This window comes from Jaculus jaculus, chromosome 5 (assembly GCF_020740685.1).
Source record: "Jaculus jaculus isolate mJacJac1 chromosome 5, mJacJac1.mat.Y.cur, whole genome shotgun sequence".
Lineage (NCBI taxonomy): Eukaryota > Metazoa > Chordata > Mammalia > Rodentia > Dipodidae > Jaculus > Jaculus jaculus.
The window spans coordinates 82,182,215-82,198,256 of record NC_059106.1 but is presented as its reverse complement, the minus strand read 5'-3'; the positions used below and the strand labels follow the sequence as shown (position 1 = coordinate 82,198,256).

General features: G+C 46.0%; 1 protein-coding gene across 2 annotated transcripts in view; it reads left to right on the top strand.

The window, feature by feature from the left end:
* Nucleotides 1-16,042, top strand: part of Kdm4a (lysine demethylase 4A) — a 65,724-nt gene that overhangs the window by 26,454 nt on the left and 23,228 nt on the right. For both annotated transcript variants that reach the window (XM_004672498.2, XM_045149293.1), the window contains exon 12: nt 11,158-11,278. In XM_004672498.2, coding sequence (XP_004672555.2) covers nt 11,158-11,278 — 121 coding nt within the window. The remainder of the gene's footprint in view (nt 1-11,157; nt 11,279-16,042) is intronic.

Below are 16,042 nucleotides of genomic sequence, written 5' to 3'. Positions count from 1 at the left end.
CTTACCCCTCATTGGTTGTATCCTTTAGAAAGCCCGGTGGTGGGCTGTAGAGATGGCTTAGTGGTTAAGGTGGTTGCCTGCTAAGTCCAAGGACAAAGGTTTGATTCCCCAGGACCCAAATAAGCCAGATACACAAGGTCTCACATGTGCCTGGAGTTCATTTGCAGTGGCTAGAGCCCTGGTGTACCAGTTGTCTCTCTCAAATAAGTGAATAAAACAACAACAAAAACAAACATACAAACAAACACAGAAAGCTGGATCTTTTTCAGCTTCCTCCTCACTGTGTTTTCCTTTTTTCTCTCTCTCTGTTGATCCAGAGGATGGCCTTTTTTCTTTTTGTTGTTGCTGTTTGTGTTATCACAGTAGGTTCTCACTGTAGCCAAGGCTGACCTAGAACTCACTGTGTAGTTCCAAGCCAGCCTTGAACTCACAGTGATCTACTTCTGCCTCTCAAGAGCTCCCTGTTTTCTATGAGGAGAGGCCTGCACGTTAAGGCAGATTCTCAGTTCAGGCAGAAGCACCCTCGTGTGTGCAGAGCTCTTCCTCTGACTCTGCCTCAGAGGCATCCTGGTCAGGGCGGCTGCAGTTGCTCAGATGTTTGGTGGTTTGGGATGAGATGGCCTGTCTTTTTGTGGAATCCTAGTGCATCACACTCTTTGGGGAGTCCAGGACTATTTCCCAAAGCTATAAATGTGATTATATTTGTTCAGGCTGCCTCCTAGAACCCACAGTCACTAGAAGCTGTGTCCTCTTGGCTTCGTAAAAAGTGGCCCTTGTCAGGCCTGCCGTGCTAAGAATATAATGTTGGGTACAGTTGACTCACCCCATCCAAGTACCCTGTTCTTACTCCATGTCCTCACACCTTTGTGGTTAAAGTTGCACATAATAGGGGACAATGCATGCTGGGAGTGGTGGTCCATGCCTGTAGCCCCAGCATTTGTAAGGTGGAGACAGGTGGATCAAGAGTTTGTAGTCATCTTTTACTACATAGTGAGAGTGAGTTTGAGGCCAGCCTACATGAAACCCTGTCTCAACAAAACAAAGTGTACAAGGCTCTTGAGATTCTGCATTCTCTCACCTTTACTATTTAATTTTTTTAATCTTTATTTATTTATTGGAGAGAGAGAGAGGCAGATAAAGAAGGAGAGAATGGGCACACCAGGGACTCTAGCCACTGCAAATGAATTCCAGATACATGCACTGCTTTGAGCATCAGACTTATATGGGTCCTGGGGAACTGAACCTGGATCCTTTGGCTTTGTAGGCAAGTGCCCTAGCCAGTAAGCTGACTCTGCAGCCCTCGCTTTTGCTCTTGTTTTTGTTTTTTGAGGCAGGGTCTCACTCTAGCCCGGGCTGACCTGGAATTCATTATGTAGTCTCAGGGTGGCTTCAATCTCACAGTAGTTCTCCTACCTCTGCTTTCCGAGTGCTGGGATTAAAGGGGTGCATCACCATGCTCGGCCCTCACTTTTACTTTTACTAAATTTTGTTGCCAGTATTAAACCTAAGCCCTTATAGTGCTAAGTACCTGCTCTACCTAACTGGGCTATATCCCTAGCCCTTCCTTTGATTTTTTAAAAAATATTTTATTTATTTGAGAGTGAGAAAGGCAGAGAGAGAGAGAATGGACAAGCCAGGGCCTCCAGTTACTGCACAGGAACTCCGGATTCATGTGCCTGTTGTACATTTGGCTTATGTGGGTCCTGGAGAATTGAACCAGGATCCTTTGGCTTTGCATGCAAGTGCCTTAACTGCTAAGCCACCTCTCCAGCCCCCTTCCTTTGATTTTTAAAAACCTACTGGGTATGGTGGCGCATACCTTTAATCCCAGCACTCAGGAGGCAGGGGTAGGAGGACTCTCATGAGTTTGAGGCCACCCTGAGGCTACATAATAAATTCCAGGTCAGCCTGAGCTACAGTGAGACCCTACCTTGAAAAACTAACCAACCAACTAACCAACCAATCAAACAACAACAATAAAACATTTTTTTTTTTGAGTCTGGGTTTCATGAGGCTGGCTACAAACTCAATATGTAGCCGATGATGACCTTGAACTTCTGATCCTTCTGCCAGCCTCTACCTCCCAAATGCTGAGATTACAGGTGTTAGGCACCATGGTCAGTTCTTTTCTCTTGTAAACATATTTTTATTTATTTGTTTGTTTGTTTGAGAATGGGCTCCCCAGGGCCTCTTGCCTCTGCAAATGAACTCTATATGTCCATTTTGTGCATCTGGCTTCTACCTGGGTACTGGGTAATTGAACCATGACCAGCAGGCTTTGCAATAACTACTGAGCCATTTCCTTGGTCCATGCTCAATTTTTTTTTTTTTCCTTCAAGGTAGGTTCTCACTCTAGCTCAGGCTGACCTGGAATTCACTATGCAGTCTCAGGGTGTCCTGGAATTTATGGTGATCCTCCTACCTCTGCCTCCCAAGTGGTGGGATTAAAGGTGCGCACCACCATGACTGGCTCATGCTCAGTTCTTATTCACCCAGGGTCTCACTATTTAACAAAGCCTTGAACTCATGATCCCCCTGCCTCAGCCTCTAAGTGCTAGTATTAAAGTATGTCCATCATGCCCACATTTACTTCTCTTTAATAGTCAGGTAATTATTTTCATTATGGGTCTCACTAAGTTGCCCAAGTTGGCCTGGAACTCACTGTCTACACCAGGGGGCCTCATATTAAAAATCCTTTTGTCTCAGCCTCGCAAATATTGAGATCACTATAGTATCACTATATCTGGCTCCCCTTATCATTTTAAATTATTTATTTACTAGAGAAAGAGAATGCAAGCATAGGCATGCTGGGTCTCTTGCCACTACAAATGATCTCTAAACACATGCACTACTTTATGCATCTGGATTTTTATGTGGATACTGGAGAATTGAACCCAGGCAGGAGGCTTTACAAGCAAGTGCCTTTACCCACTAAGCCATCTCCTTAGCCCTCCTCTTTTTTTTTTTTTTATTTAAATATTTATTTATTTGTAAGCAGAGAAAGAAAAACAGAGAGGGAGGGATGGAAAGAGAGAGAGAGAGGATGCATGGGCGTGCCAGGGCCTTTTGCTACTGCAAAGGACCTTCGAATGCATGGGTCGCTTTGTGTGTCTGACTTCATGTGGGCACTGGGGAATTGAACCCAGGCCTTCTGTCTTTTCAAGCAAGTGTCCTACCTAACTGCTGAGCCATCTCTCCAGCCCTCTCAGATAATTCTTCTGCCTTCTCTGAGTCTCAGGCTTCAGTTTCTGTAGACTTTGTCCTTCCATTTCACAGTGGCTGCAGGCTAATAACTACTGAGTTTCTTCTCATTGCATCTTATGGCTGTTCTTGTGCTCTGATACGGTAGCTTCCCTGAGAGAAGGGATTTTCAGTTTGGAGGCTGCTGTGCCTTGCACTGTACTTGCCACCAGGCTGTTCTCTAAGCCCTTGGGCTGCCCCTCTGTCCTGGGCTGCACTTCATCCTGTCCAGTGTTCTACGGTTTGAGTCTATGCCTTAAAGGAACTTTGAAGCTCCTTGAGAACTGCAAGTATGGGCATATGGGAGCACATAATTGCAGCACTTGGTGGTGATGGGTGATGTAGAACCCAGTGGAAAGAGCTGGCAGGCTAGTCATTGGTGGTGCTGAGGTGGTCAGGGTGACTGTAGAGAAGTTTGGGTTCAGCTTAGAGGTTGGGAGGAATACACCAACTGGACAGAGAGTTTGGAGCAAGAACCTGGGGAGGGGTAAGCTCTACATGGTAATGATAGCTATGCATGATAGCTCTACCTTGTATGCTGTAAGCAGCTGGACTTTGGGGTCGTGGTGTGAGGAGCAGTGAAGGACCCTTCCACCTGCATTTGGAGACTGGGAATTCAAACCATATCATACATTCAAACCATAGTACACGGGTCCTAAATGACTACAAAGGTGGAGAGGGCTGATCAAGTAAGACCTCTTTGGAAAATTTTAAGTAGTTTGGACGGATGGTCGGTGATGGAAAAGGCACTCCCGTCAGATGCAGTCTGGAATCCACCCAGAAATGTAAAGGAGCCCGGAGGCTATTCAGAGACTTTTCAGCAGAGAGCATCTTTAGAGAGAAGCCTCCCTCCCTGCTTGTGTCCATGGTGAAGGCTTCCTGGCTTCTGTCCATGCATTGGATGCTGTGTCCAATTTAGCTGGGATCTACTCTTGCCCGAGAGCACATGCTGATCACCATCCTCACTAAGGGGGCCAGTGGACATCCAGAGCTGCCTGTGCCTAGGCAGGTCATTTGTCTATTTTAGAGTAAGTAGCAAGACATTTTGTCACAGGTTAAAAGCCATTTTGTTCAATCATGTTAACCAGTAATAAAGTGACATTCTAAGCCCTGTGTGCTCAATTTTTGCATCCATCACTTAGCTGATTCCAAATTTGGAAAGAAAAAGAGATGTCTATTATTCATTGGCTCATGGCACCCTTTCAAAAACACAAAAAGCCAGCATGGTGGCATACGCCTTTAATCCCAGCACTTGGGAGGCAGAGGTGGGAGGATCGCTGTGAGTTCAAGGCCACAGTGAGACTACACAGTGAATTCTAGGTCAGCCTGGGTTAGAGTGAGACCCTACCTCTACATGGTGATGATAGCTATGCATGATGGCTCTACCTTGTATGTTGTAAGCAGCTGGACTTTGGGGTCATGGTGTGGGAGCAGTGAAGGGTCCCTCCACCTGCGTTTGAAGACTGGGAACTCCCATGACATTCTTTTAAAAGCAAGCACAAAGTAGCAGTGTACCTGAGATCTTATCACCTTACCAAGGTTGTCCATATCTCGCCACACCTGTATCATCCATCCATTCGGCTTTTATGTGCTTTCCATCCCAGGTTTTTTTTTTTTTTTTTTTTTTTTTTTGCTTTTTAATAGGCTTTTTTTTTTTTTTTTTTTCCTTCAAGGTACCAGGCTGACCTGGAACTCACTCAGGTTCCATGCTGGTCTTGAGCTCATAGATATCCTCCTACCTCAGCCTCCTGAGTGGTGGGATTAACAGCGTGCGCCACCACACCTATTTTGTTTTTTTCTCCCAAGGTAGGGTAGGCTGACCTGGAACCCACGATGTAGTCTCAGGGTGGCCTCAAAGTCACAGTGGTCTTCCTACCTCTGCCTCCAGACAGAGTGCTGGGATTAAAGGTATGTGCCACCACACCTGGCTGGGGTGTTTTTTTTTTTTTTTTAACATTTTTTATTATTTATTTATTTGTAAGCAGAGAGAGAGAGGAGAGAGGGAGAGAGAGAAAGAGAAAACAGCAGGGTGTCTAGATCTTGCAAATTCTGGATGCATGCACCATTCTGTGCATGTGGCTTTATGTGGGTACTGGGGAATTGAAATGCAATTGTTAGGTTTTTTCAGGCACGCGCCTTAACTGCTAAGCCATCTCTTCGGCCCAACCTTGAACTTTTGATCCTCCTGCCTCTATCTTTCCAGTGCTCCTCTCCCTCCCTCCCTCCCTCCTTCCCTCTCTCTTTCTCTCTCTCTCTTGTCTCTTTCTCTCTCTCTCATTTTTAGATAGAGTCTCAAGTAGCCCTGGCTGACCTTGCTATATAGACCAGTCTGGCCTTGAACTCCTGAGCCTTCTACCTTCATATACATTCCAAGTGCTGAGATAGAAATTACAAGCAGGGGCCACCACTTCCACATCCCTAATTTTCACCTCAAATTCATGGTTCTCCTCAGCCTCCTGAGCAGTTAGAAAATTGAATTTGGAACAGAAAAGCTTGGTAGGAACCTGTTCCTTTTTTCTGAAAGAGGTAGCGAGGAAGAGCTGGGCTGTGGTGACAGGTAGGAATAGAAGATGTCCTTGAGCAACTTAGAAGGCAGGGGCCCAGGACTGAGAGACTGCATGGCACGCAAGCCAGAGTGAAGTGGGGGTTGACTCAGGTTTCTGGCTTGAGTGACTAGAGCTGGGGACTCTACCATCTGGAACAGAGATGCCAAGAACTGTACAGGTTTTATTTTAGAGTTGGTTGGTTAGTGAGTTCATTTCTGGGCATGTTAAGTGTCAATGTTTTTGTGTTTATTTCTTTATTTGAGAGAGAGAGAGTAGGGGGGAGAGGGAGAGAGAAAATGAGTACACCAGGGCCTCTAGCCACTGCAAACAAACTCCAGATGCATGTGCCAGTTTCTACATCTGGCTTTATATGGGTACTGGGGAATTGAACCTGGGCCTTTAGGCTTTGCAAGCAAACCACCTCCAACTGCTGAGCCTTCTCTAGCCCTTTTCAAAATTTTAAATTATTTATTTACCAGGAGAGAGAGAATGAGAATGGGTGTACCAGAGCCTCTTGCCTTGCCAGTGAATTCCAGGTGCACATGCCACTTTGTGCATGTCTTTATGTGGGTAGTTTTTTTGTTGTTGTTGTTTTTGTTTTTGTTTTTCGAGGTAGTGTTTCACTCTAGCCCAGGATGACTTGGAATTCACTATGTAGTCTCAGGGTGGCCTCGAACTCACAGTGATCCTCCTACCTCTGCCTCCCAAGTGCTGGGATTAAAGGTGTGTGCCACCACACCTGGCTGATTTTCTTTTTTCTTTTTTGGTTTATGTGGGTATTTTGGAATCAAACCCAAGCCAGCAGGCTTTGCAAGCAAGTGCCTTTAATCACTAAGCCCGAGCCCTAGCTTTCTTTCAGGTAGAGACCTAGAGCAGCACTACCTGTTCTCCCATCCCAGCTGCACAAAGAACCCTTTGCAGCAGGGCTCTCAGCCCTCTTTATAGTGGTGCTGTATGTCTGGCTAGCTGGCATTTGAAACAGCACTTGTTATGTATTCAGGAGACTTCGAAATTGTAGCACATGCCAGTCAGGAGTAATACTGGGAGGAGCCGAGAGATGAGAAAGCATGAGACATAAAGTCACATTTGAATAGACCTTACTGATGGTGGGCAGGGCACAGACTGCATGCTGGGACACCAGCTCTCCCTCTGGGTGGGTTATAAACTCCTGGAGGTTAGTAGTCATGTCTCATCCATCTGGGCATTGCCAGGATACTGAATCTAGTATCTCGTCCTGGTGTGGATTCTGGTAATACAGGGGTCACTTGAATGAACAGCTAATGGGTAAAGGAAAAAAGCTGTCATCTTCTGTTCTTGACCTTGACTCCTGCCTCTTAAAAACTTGGATCTATAAAATGAACTACCTCCTACATTATTGGCATTAGTTTTCTGTTGTACCTTTTAGAAGTCTAGAAGCTTGAAATAACATGAAATAATACAGATTTATTATTTTAAAGTTTAAAGTGTGTGTAATGTATGTATCCGTATGTGGTGGGTGTGTGTGTGGTGTATGCACCTGTATGTGCTGTGTGTGGTACGTGTGTGGTCTATGCATGTGTATGTGGTGCTCTGTGGGCTCCCCTGTGGTGGCCAGAGGAGAGCTTGGGGCACCCCACTACATTACTCACCTGTCTGTTTCTCCTTGCAGCCGTCTCTTATTGAGAATACCAGCCATTACTGGGGTTACAGACATGTGTGGCCATGCTCAGCTACTTATGTGATTCTAGAGATTTGAATGTTGGTTCTGGAAATTAGAACTCGGGTGGTCTCAGGCCCTCATGCTTGTACAGGAAGTGCACCTAAATGCCAAGCTATCTCTTCAGCCCCATTTTATAGTTCTAGATTTCCTTATTCTATAGCTGGTCTCAGTGGACTAAAACTGAGGTGCCAGAGGGTATCTGATCTTTCTGGCTCCTGCTTGACTATTGACTCCCTTCCGTTTCCAAGGGCAGCAACATCAAGCCCAGTCTTTCTCACATCAGGTCACAAGCATACTCTTCTGCTTGCCTTTCCTGTTACTACCACACTGCCATAGTGATTACATTGGCCTTGCCCAGATAATACAGGATAATCTCCCTATTTTAAGGTCCTCTGATTATCAACCTTAATTCTCTTTTGTCATATTAACATATCATACAGGATTAGGTTGTGGGCCATTATTCTGTCTTAATACCTCCCTTCCACAGCTTCTTATCTCTTTTGGCTGTATGGCTGTCCTTAGCTAGCCCCTGACCTGGAGACATTGCTTTTCACACTGGTCTTATTCCTTCTCTTATTCTTAGAAACAGGCTCATCAGCATATTCATTTCGTAGTCCCTTGTTTTCTGCTGAAATGAATCTTGAAAAGAAGTCCGAACTTCCTCTGGGCACCTCTTTTTAGTTTTGTATCCTTTGGCCCTGTGACATCTGTGAAACTGTCCCCTGCTTGGCATTGTGGATTTCCCCTTACCTATCTAGGCTTAATGTTCTTTGTTTTCTGACTTCTGCTGCTGAAGGCCGCCTTTTTACTTCATCCAGCAGTGATCTCATCTACTGCTATTGTTATAATTCTGGAGTTTTTTTTTTTTGTTGAAGATGGTGGTCTCAGGCTGGAGAGGTGGCTCTGTGGTTAAGTCACTTGCCTATAAAGCCTAATGACCCGGATTCGATTCCCCAGTACCAACATAAAAGTCAGATGCACAAAGTAGCACATGTATCTGGAGTTTGTTTGCAGTGACTAGAGGCCCTGGCACACTCTTTCTGTGTCTCTCTTCCTGCTTGTAAGTAAATATTTTTTTTTCTTTTTTGTAAGTAAATAATTTTAAGAAATGGGGTTTCACTGTGCTCAGGCCAGCTGCTAAGTTGTTGGATCCAGTGATCCTTCTGCCTCAACCTCCCAAGTATGTTGGATTACAGCACATGGCACCAGCTCTACCCAGATCTACCTTTCTTGCCCTGGCCTCTTCTCAGCTCCTGGTCTGAACGTCTTCTTGCATGCCAGTGTTAATAATGAAGGGCAGCCCCAGGGCCACGTCACGCATGCCACTCTGGGATTAGTGGAGTGCCATTTCCTTTATGATACGAATCCCAACTAGACCCACCAGGACTGGTCCATTGTCTCATTCCCCTTTCTTCCCAGTCTCAGCCACATCACAGGTTTAGGCCTGTTGCCCAGGTGTTTTCAGAGTGGGGAGTACCAGAATATTATTGTAGTACAAGAGTAAAACAAAATTGTGTTTTGTATTGCAGTTGGTCTCATTCTAGCCCCAGGCTGGCCTCGAACTCATAGCAATCCTTCTACTTCAGTCTCCCAAGTGTTGGGATTATAGGTGTAAATCACTACACCTGGAAGATCCTGGTTTTTTTAATGTTTATTTTTATTTATTTATTTGAGAGAGACACATACAGAAATAGGCAGGTAGAGGGAGAGAGAGAGAGAGAGAGAATGGGCACGCCAGAGCCTCCAGCCATTGCAAACCAACTCCAGATGCATGTACCCTCTTGTGCATCTGGCTTACGTGGGTTCTGGGGAATGGAGTCTTGAACCGGGGTCCTTAGGCTTCACAGGCAGGCACTTAACTACTAAGCCATCTCTCCAGCCCCAGGGTTTCACTTAAGGTGCTCGAGAGGGGCTTTCTCTGCATGCATTGTTCTTTTTGCTAAGCAGGAGCTTAGACTCAGATCCTTACACATGCTAGGCAAGGGCTTCGCCGCTGAGCTGCTCCAGCTCCTGCCGCACATTTGACAGCTGCCTTAGATACAGCATGTAGCAGGTCTTGTCGGAAGGCTGTGCTTGTGGAAGTCTTCGCAGGCATCAGTGATATTACCTCTTCCCTTCCACCTTCTTCCTGGCACTGCTGTGCATCTTTTGCCCGAGTGAGCCCCGTATCCCATCCCGTCAGTGCGTTGCTGCACACCTCCTTTCTGCCCGGGGAGGCCTTTGCACGTAGTGGGTGCTCACTTGGCATTTGTTGAATGAACAGGTACACAGACACTATACCTGTTGGTAAAACTTTTATGTTTGGAGGAACAGTCTTCATACTGCTAGCATGCGACCGGTATAGAATTTGTTTTGGTCCTAAAAGTGTAGTTCTTAAGCTCTGGTGTTCTGTGTTGTCTGTAGGCCAAGGACACCTCCTTTTAAAGTGGTGCCGCAGTGCCACCCCTTCTCTACTGCACTCTGAAGGCATTAGTTTAGTCATCATTGCCAAGGCCGTCTTCTAGGCCTCATTTCCTCACTTAATGGGTTTTGCCAACCCCGCATCTCCTAATGTCAGTATAACTGAGTTTTAAGTATGTTGATTAAAAAGAAACTCTCCTGTACTGCTACAGAGTCAGTCTTGTACATCTTAAACCTAATTGCATTTGCTTGGACATTATGTAAATGCAGTGCTACATCAATCTTTTCTTTGCATTTGGGCCAGAGGTGTAGACAAACTCAGTCCTGGCTGGGAGTTCTCTCACTAAAGCAGAGGAAACTGACAGAGCAATTAGCAAGTGACCATGAGAGCTGCAGTGTTGGTAGTGTGGAAGAGGAACTGGGCTGGTATCTTTGTAATCGCTAAGGGGCCCTCATTCCTTGGGCTGTCCTGTAGAGGTTCAGTGTGGGTGGCCCTGGTGCCCAGCACAGTGTATTAGGTGCAGACCTTCTGGACCAAGAAAGATGCCACTTTGACTCCTCTGAGGGTTTCACAAGTGACTTTAAGGAGAAGAGCACCTGACTTTCCTTTAGAGCCATGACTTAAGACATAGATTTTGCCCTACTTTGTAAAGTACACTGGTGTAGACCAGTTTGCATAGCACTGGTGTTAATGCAGTGCTGCCTCTTATTTCTTTCTTCCCTTCTTCCTTCCTTCCTTCCTTCCTTTCTTTTTAATATTTATTTTATTTATTTGAGAGAGAGAGAGAGAGAATGGCCGTGCCAGGGCCTTCAGCCACTGTAAATGAACTCCAGACAGATGTGCCACCTGTGCATCTGGCTTACATGGGTCCTGGGGAATTGAACCTTTGTCCTTTGGTTTCGCAGGCAAACGTCTTAACCACTAAGCCGTGTCTCCAGCCCCAGTGCTGCCTTTTCTAAGACAAACTGTTTTGGTCCATGGCCCTGTTCTTCCTTTATCATGTTTGTTCTTCCTTTCCTTTCCTTCCCCCTCCCTCCCTCCCTCCCTCTCTTCCATTTTTTGAGACACTGTCCTACTATCCCATGCTGTCTTAACCTTGATATGTAGTCTCAGCTGGTCTTGAGCTCTTGGTCCTCAAACCTCAGCTTCCTGAGTGGTAGGGTTTACAGGCATGTGCCATCTCACCAGGTCCTTTGATGTTCATTGTGAGGCTAACCTTTGACTACATCAAGTTGAGGGAAGACCAACCTGATTTCCTGTGGTTTGCTCAGGTTGCAGATGAGTACATGTTTTCCCTGGAGGAGAACAAGAAGTCCAAAGGTCGCCGCCAGCCCTTAAGCAAGCTCCCACGCCATCACCCACTGGTATTGCAGGAGTGCGTCAGTGATGATGGTAAGTCAGTCTCCTCTCTTCTTCACCCACAGGAGAGTTCACTGCCGTGGGTCTCACTCCAACGGGACTTCAGAAAACCAAGCTGAGGTGTGAGCGTGGGCCTGTGGCTGAGTTCTTCTCCCAGATACTCCATGTGGATGAAGGATTTTCTTTTATCTAGCTTGCTGATCGGATCTTACGAGTTTGAGATTCCTGCCATGTGCCTAATAAGGGATAAATGTATGCAGGCCCTTTCCTTTCTTCTGCTAGGAGAGACAAGCCTGATTTTTTTTTTTTTTTTTTAAGCAAATCTGCCAATGATGCAAGTCTTGTGCAGGATGTGTGGATACAATGCAAAGTAAGATAATGTCTGTGTTCTCAAGATGCTCACAGGGTAGTGGGGCAAACTGACTGGTAAACATATCTAAAGAAAGGATGTCAGTCCAGGTAGCGGGAACAGCTGAGTAACCATGGAGAGTAGAAATAGGAATGGATGTGCACAGGACCCGTCATCAACTCAGTGTGACTTGAGTTCAAGAGTGAGGGTAGAGCATGAGGCTCGGTCATGGATGTCTGCAGACCTGTGAGTGAGCCCAGTGAGGACCTTTTCTCGGGCTTTCTGGAGCTGTGGGAGTGTTTGAAGCAGAACAGTGATGTGATCCGCTTGGCATTAGAATGACTATTCCTAGTGAGACATCTTGAGGGTGGACTTTGAGAGGACCCTGGTATGCTTTGGTGATGGTCTTGTGATGTGAAGGTGTGAACTAGCTTGCTGGTGGCAGGGATAGGAGAAGGGACAGTGGTGACGGTACAAACAGTGTGGCTTCAGGGTCTGGCTGTGGAGCACTGAGGGTAGTCTGTAAGGGACAAGGTGGGGAATCAGCAGCGGAAGTGCTTTCCCGTGCTGCCTCAGCCCAGTATCAGCTCTGCACCCATGCAGAAGCAGATCTTTGCATGAATTAGTCTTTCAGTAACTCTGCCCCTCCTTCCTTCCATCTCTGCAGTCTTCCTTGCTCCAAAGTCTGTGATGCGCTGGGTGGAGAGTCCCTGTGATCAGAAGTAGCCAGACCCCGAGTGAGGGCCTAGGAGGTCCTCTGAGCTCATGCTCTAAAGATGAGCATTGTGAATATTGAATATTTATTTGTGACTTCTAGACTACATAGATTAAGCCCAGGTATGTCTTCTTAACATAATGTAGTAGAGATCACAATGTAACTTCCCCTAACTTTTTTTTTTTTTTTTTTTTTTTTTTGAGGTAGGGTCTCACTCTAGCTGAGGCTGACCTGGAATTCACTTTGTATTCTCAGGGTGGCCTCAAACTCATGTCGATCCTCCTACCTCTGCCTCCCGAGTGCTGGAATTAAAGGTGGGCACTCCCACGCCTGGCCCCCTAACTTTTTTTGGGTGAGCACTGTTCAAATGTGGCAAAGTGAAGGGAGAAACATTGTGCTATCACCTCATGTGGTTAATAGTTGGTATAAGAACACTGTTGCTGGGCTGGAGAGATGGCTTAGCAGTTAAGGTGCATGCCTGTGAAGCTTAAGGACCCAGGTTTGATTCTTCAGGTCCCATGTAAGCCAGATGCACATGGTGGCACATGCTTCTGGAGTTCGTTTGAGTGGCTAGATGCCCTGGTGTATCCATTGTCACTCTCTGTCTCTCTCCCTCTCTCTGTCTCAAATAAGTAAATAAAAATAAAAAATCTTTTAAGAAAAAAAAAGTATATATTATTACTGAGCAGGGTGTGGTGGCACATGCTTTAATCCCAGCACTTGGGAGGCAGAGGTAGGAGGACTGCCATGAGTTCGAGGCCACCCTGAGGCTGCATAGTGAATTCCAGGTCAGCCTGGGCTAGAGTAAAACCCTACCTTGAAAAACCAAAAAAGAAAAACATTGTTGCTGTAAGTTTCTTACTACTTTGTTTCTCCCAACAGTTTGTGTCTCTCTTTTCATGTAGCCCAGGCTGGCCTCATACTCACTGTATAGCTGAGGCTGTCTTGTCTTCCTTCCTCTACCTTCCAGATGTTGGGATTACATGTATGTGCCCTCACATTTAGCTCAAGTGGCTTCAGTTTTACACACACGCCTACCTGTCTGTCTGCTGCCCCTGGAAGCAGAGCAGTTTTGATCATCAGGTCACTCTACTTTTTTTTTGGTACTAGAGATGGAACCCATGGCCTTGTACATGCCAGCCAAGCACTCTGCCACCAAGCTGTATCCTCAGTGGTCTTTTCACTTTTTTGGGGGGGGGGGCAAGGACTCACTAAGCTTCTCTGGTTGTCCTCAGTCTTAGGACTTTGGATTTTCCTGCCTCAGTCTCCAGAGTAGCTGGGATAACAGGCCTGCACCACCTGGCCACTTTACTTTAAATACATCAGTACACATATCCTAAATAACTCCCTGGGACAGTAAACAGTAGTCCACTGTACCCTCTAACCATAAATCCAGAGTTGCCTTTCCCTGCTTCCCGAAGGAGGTGTTTGATGGGTTCTCTTTTTTCCTTTGATACGCAACAGTCATACATTGTACTTGGGAATGAGGGTTCTTGGGGCTGTGGCTTGCTGAACAAGTGCAAGGACCTGAGTTCAGTACCCCAGCATCACATAAAAAAATGCCTGGCATGATGGTGGCATATGCCTGTCATCCTAGCACTGGGGAGGCAGAGACAGACTCCTTCGAGCTCCCCGGCTAGCTGGTCTAGCTGGATTGACCCTGTCTTAAAGAATAAGGTGGGGAACATAGAGGAAGACACCTGCCATTGACTTTTGGCCTCCACACACATGCATGCAAACATGTATGTATACTTTTCCTTTGTGTGTCCACATACTTATTAGCACATGTATATACACACGAATATCATAGACATTTACCCAAATAAAAAAAAGAACTGGGGGTCTGAAGAGGTGGCTCAATATTTACTAACACTTGCTGATACCACTGGAGTTGAATTCTCCCAAAACTTATGTTCAAAGCTCGGCGTGACCATGCATATCTGTAACCCCAGTCTGGGGTGGGGCTGGGGGATGGAGACCAGAGAATCACTAGAATTCACTGACTGAAAGCACCAGCTCTCCCTGCTGAGGTAGGAATACTGTCTCAAGGAAGTGCGAGAGAGAGCAAAGGAGAAAAGTTCTCCTCTGGTCTCTCCAGCACATGGTATGCACACCCCCCATGCACATCTACCCACACAAATAAATGTGTGCATATACCCTACATCATAAACCATGCTATACATACTATACAAAACACACATGCCAAAAATACTGAGGATTTCTCCCTTACCTACTTTTTTGTTGCTGTTGAGACAGAACTGGTTGTGTGGCCTTGAATTCATGGTCTTGTTTCCTCAACCCTCCAAGTGTTAGAATCACAGCCCCTACCACCATGTTCAGCTTTCCTCACTTTAGCAACAAGAACACATTTCATTTGAGGCCTAACCTTTTTTTTTTGTTGTTGTTGTTGTTTTGGGTTTTCAAGCTTGGGTTTCACTCTAGTCCAGGCTGAACTGGAATTCACTATGTAGTTTGAGTGAGGGTGGCCTCAAACTCATGGTGATCCTCCTACATTTGCCTCCCAAGTGCTGGGATTAAAGGCGTGTGCCACCATACCCGGCAGGCCTAACATTTTCAGTGAAATGCACACACTTTAACTATTAAGCCCCATGAAGCTTTACTTATAAACTGTTAAAATTTTGGTTCCTGAAATCTTCACTTAACACAGTGAACATTTTCCCTTGTCATTCAGTAGTCACATATGGAGTATTTTTGGCCATTTTTGGCTTTGTAAATGGAACAGATGTCAATGTGTGAATTTGTAGTTATGACTGTGAGCCTTGTATCTGTTTCTGTCTGTTTCTGTGTCTTCCATTCTATCTTGGTCCTTCTTGTTTGGGCCAGGCACTGTGACTCCTGACTGGACTTGAACAATGGGGCTTTTAGAGGTCGATTTTACTTGTACACATTGACCTCCTTATGCTACAGTGGCCTTCACTGAGCCTGTACACAATGGCAGCTGCCAGATCCCTTTAGATTAAACATGGCTGTGAGGGTGGAGTAGCAAACGATTTCCCTGCACTGAGCTAGAGCTGCCAGCAGGGAACACATGGGCACCTAGTGCTAGTGTGTCTGCTAGAGCCTCCTCTAGGCTGCCTGGCAGAGATTTCTGGGTCGCTTGGGAAGGAGTTCTTCGGTCCAGGAAGAAGCAAGGTCACTGGAGGGGCTGTAGCTGGGGATGGCAGTGAGATGCTTCATCGACTGGGGTGTCAGAGCTGGTTTCCCGGAGCTGCATACACTTCCACCACATTTGGCAACAAAGGATGTGGCACCCATAGCTTCTTCCTTCAGTGTTTGCTTCTGCTTCTACTAAAGTTCCCTCACTGTGGATCTTCAGAATTATTATGGGTCTCACTGCTTTTGACCTTGGGTGTACACACTTTACCATTTCTTTTCTTTTCTTCATTGTACAGTGTATGCCATTCTTCTGGGAAGATGCATCCTGAGAGGGATTGTGGTGAGGGTGGGTGAGTCATGTGCTTTGCTGGCTAACAAACCCAAGAGAGAACTAAAGAGTTCTCCACACCAGGGCTCTGTGAAAGCCAGCGAGTTAACAGTTCAGGCTTTATAGTCAAGACAATTCACCCCAAACTCATGGTTCCCCCTCCTGTGAGGCAGAGCCAAGAGGCACTGGGAAGCTCTGCCTTGAATAGACGGATATTCCCTGGGTTTTGCAGAGTGATCTAGAAAGTCTTGACCAAGGGACCATGATGTAATATCCTTCAAGCTTTCC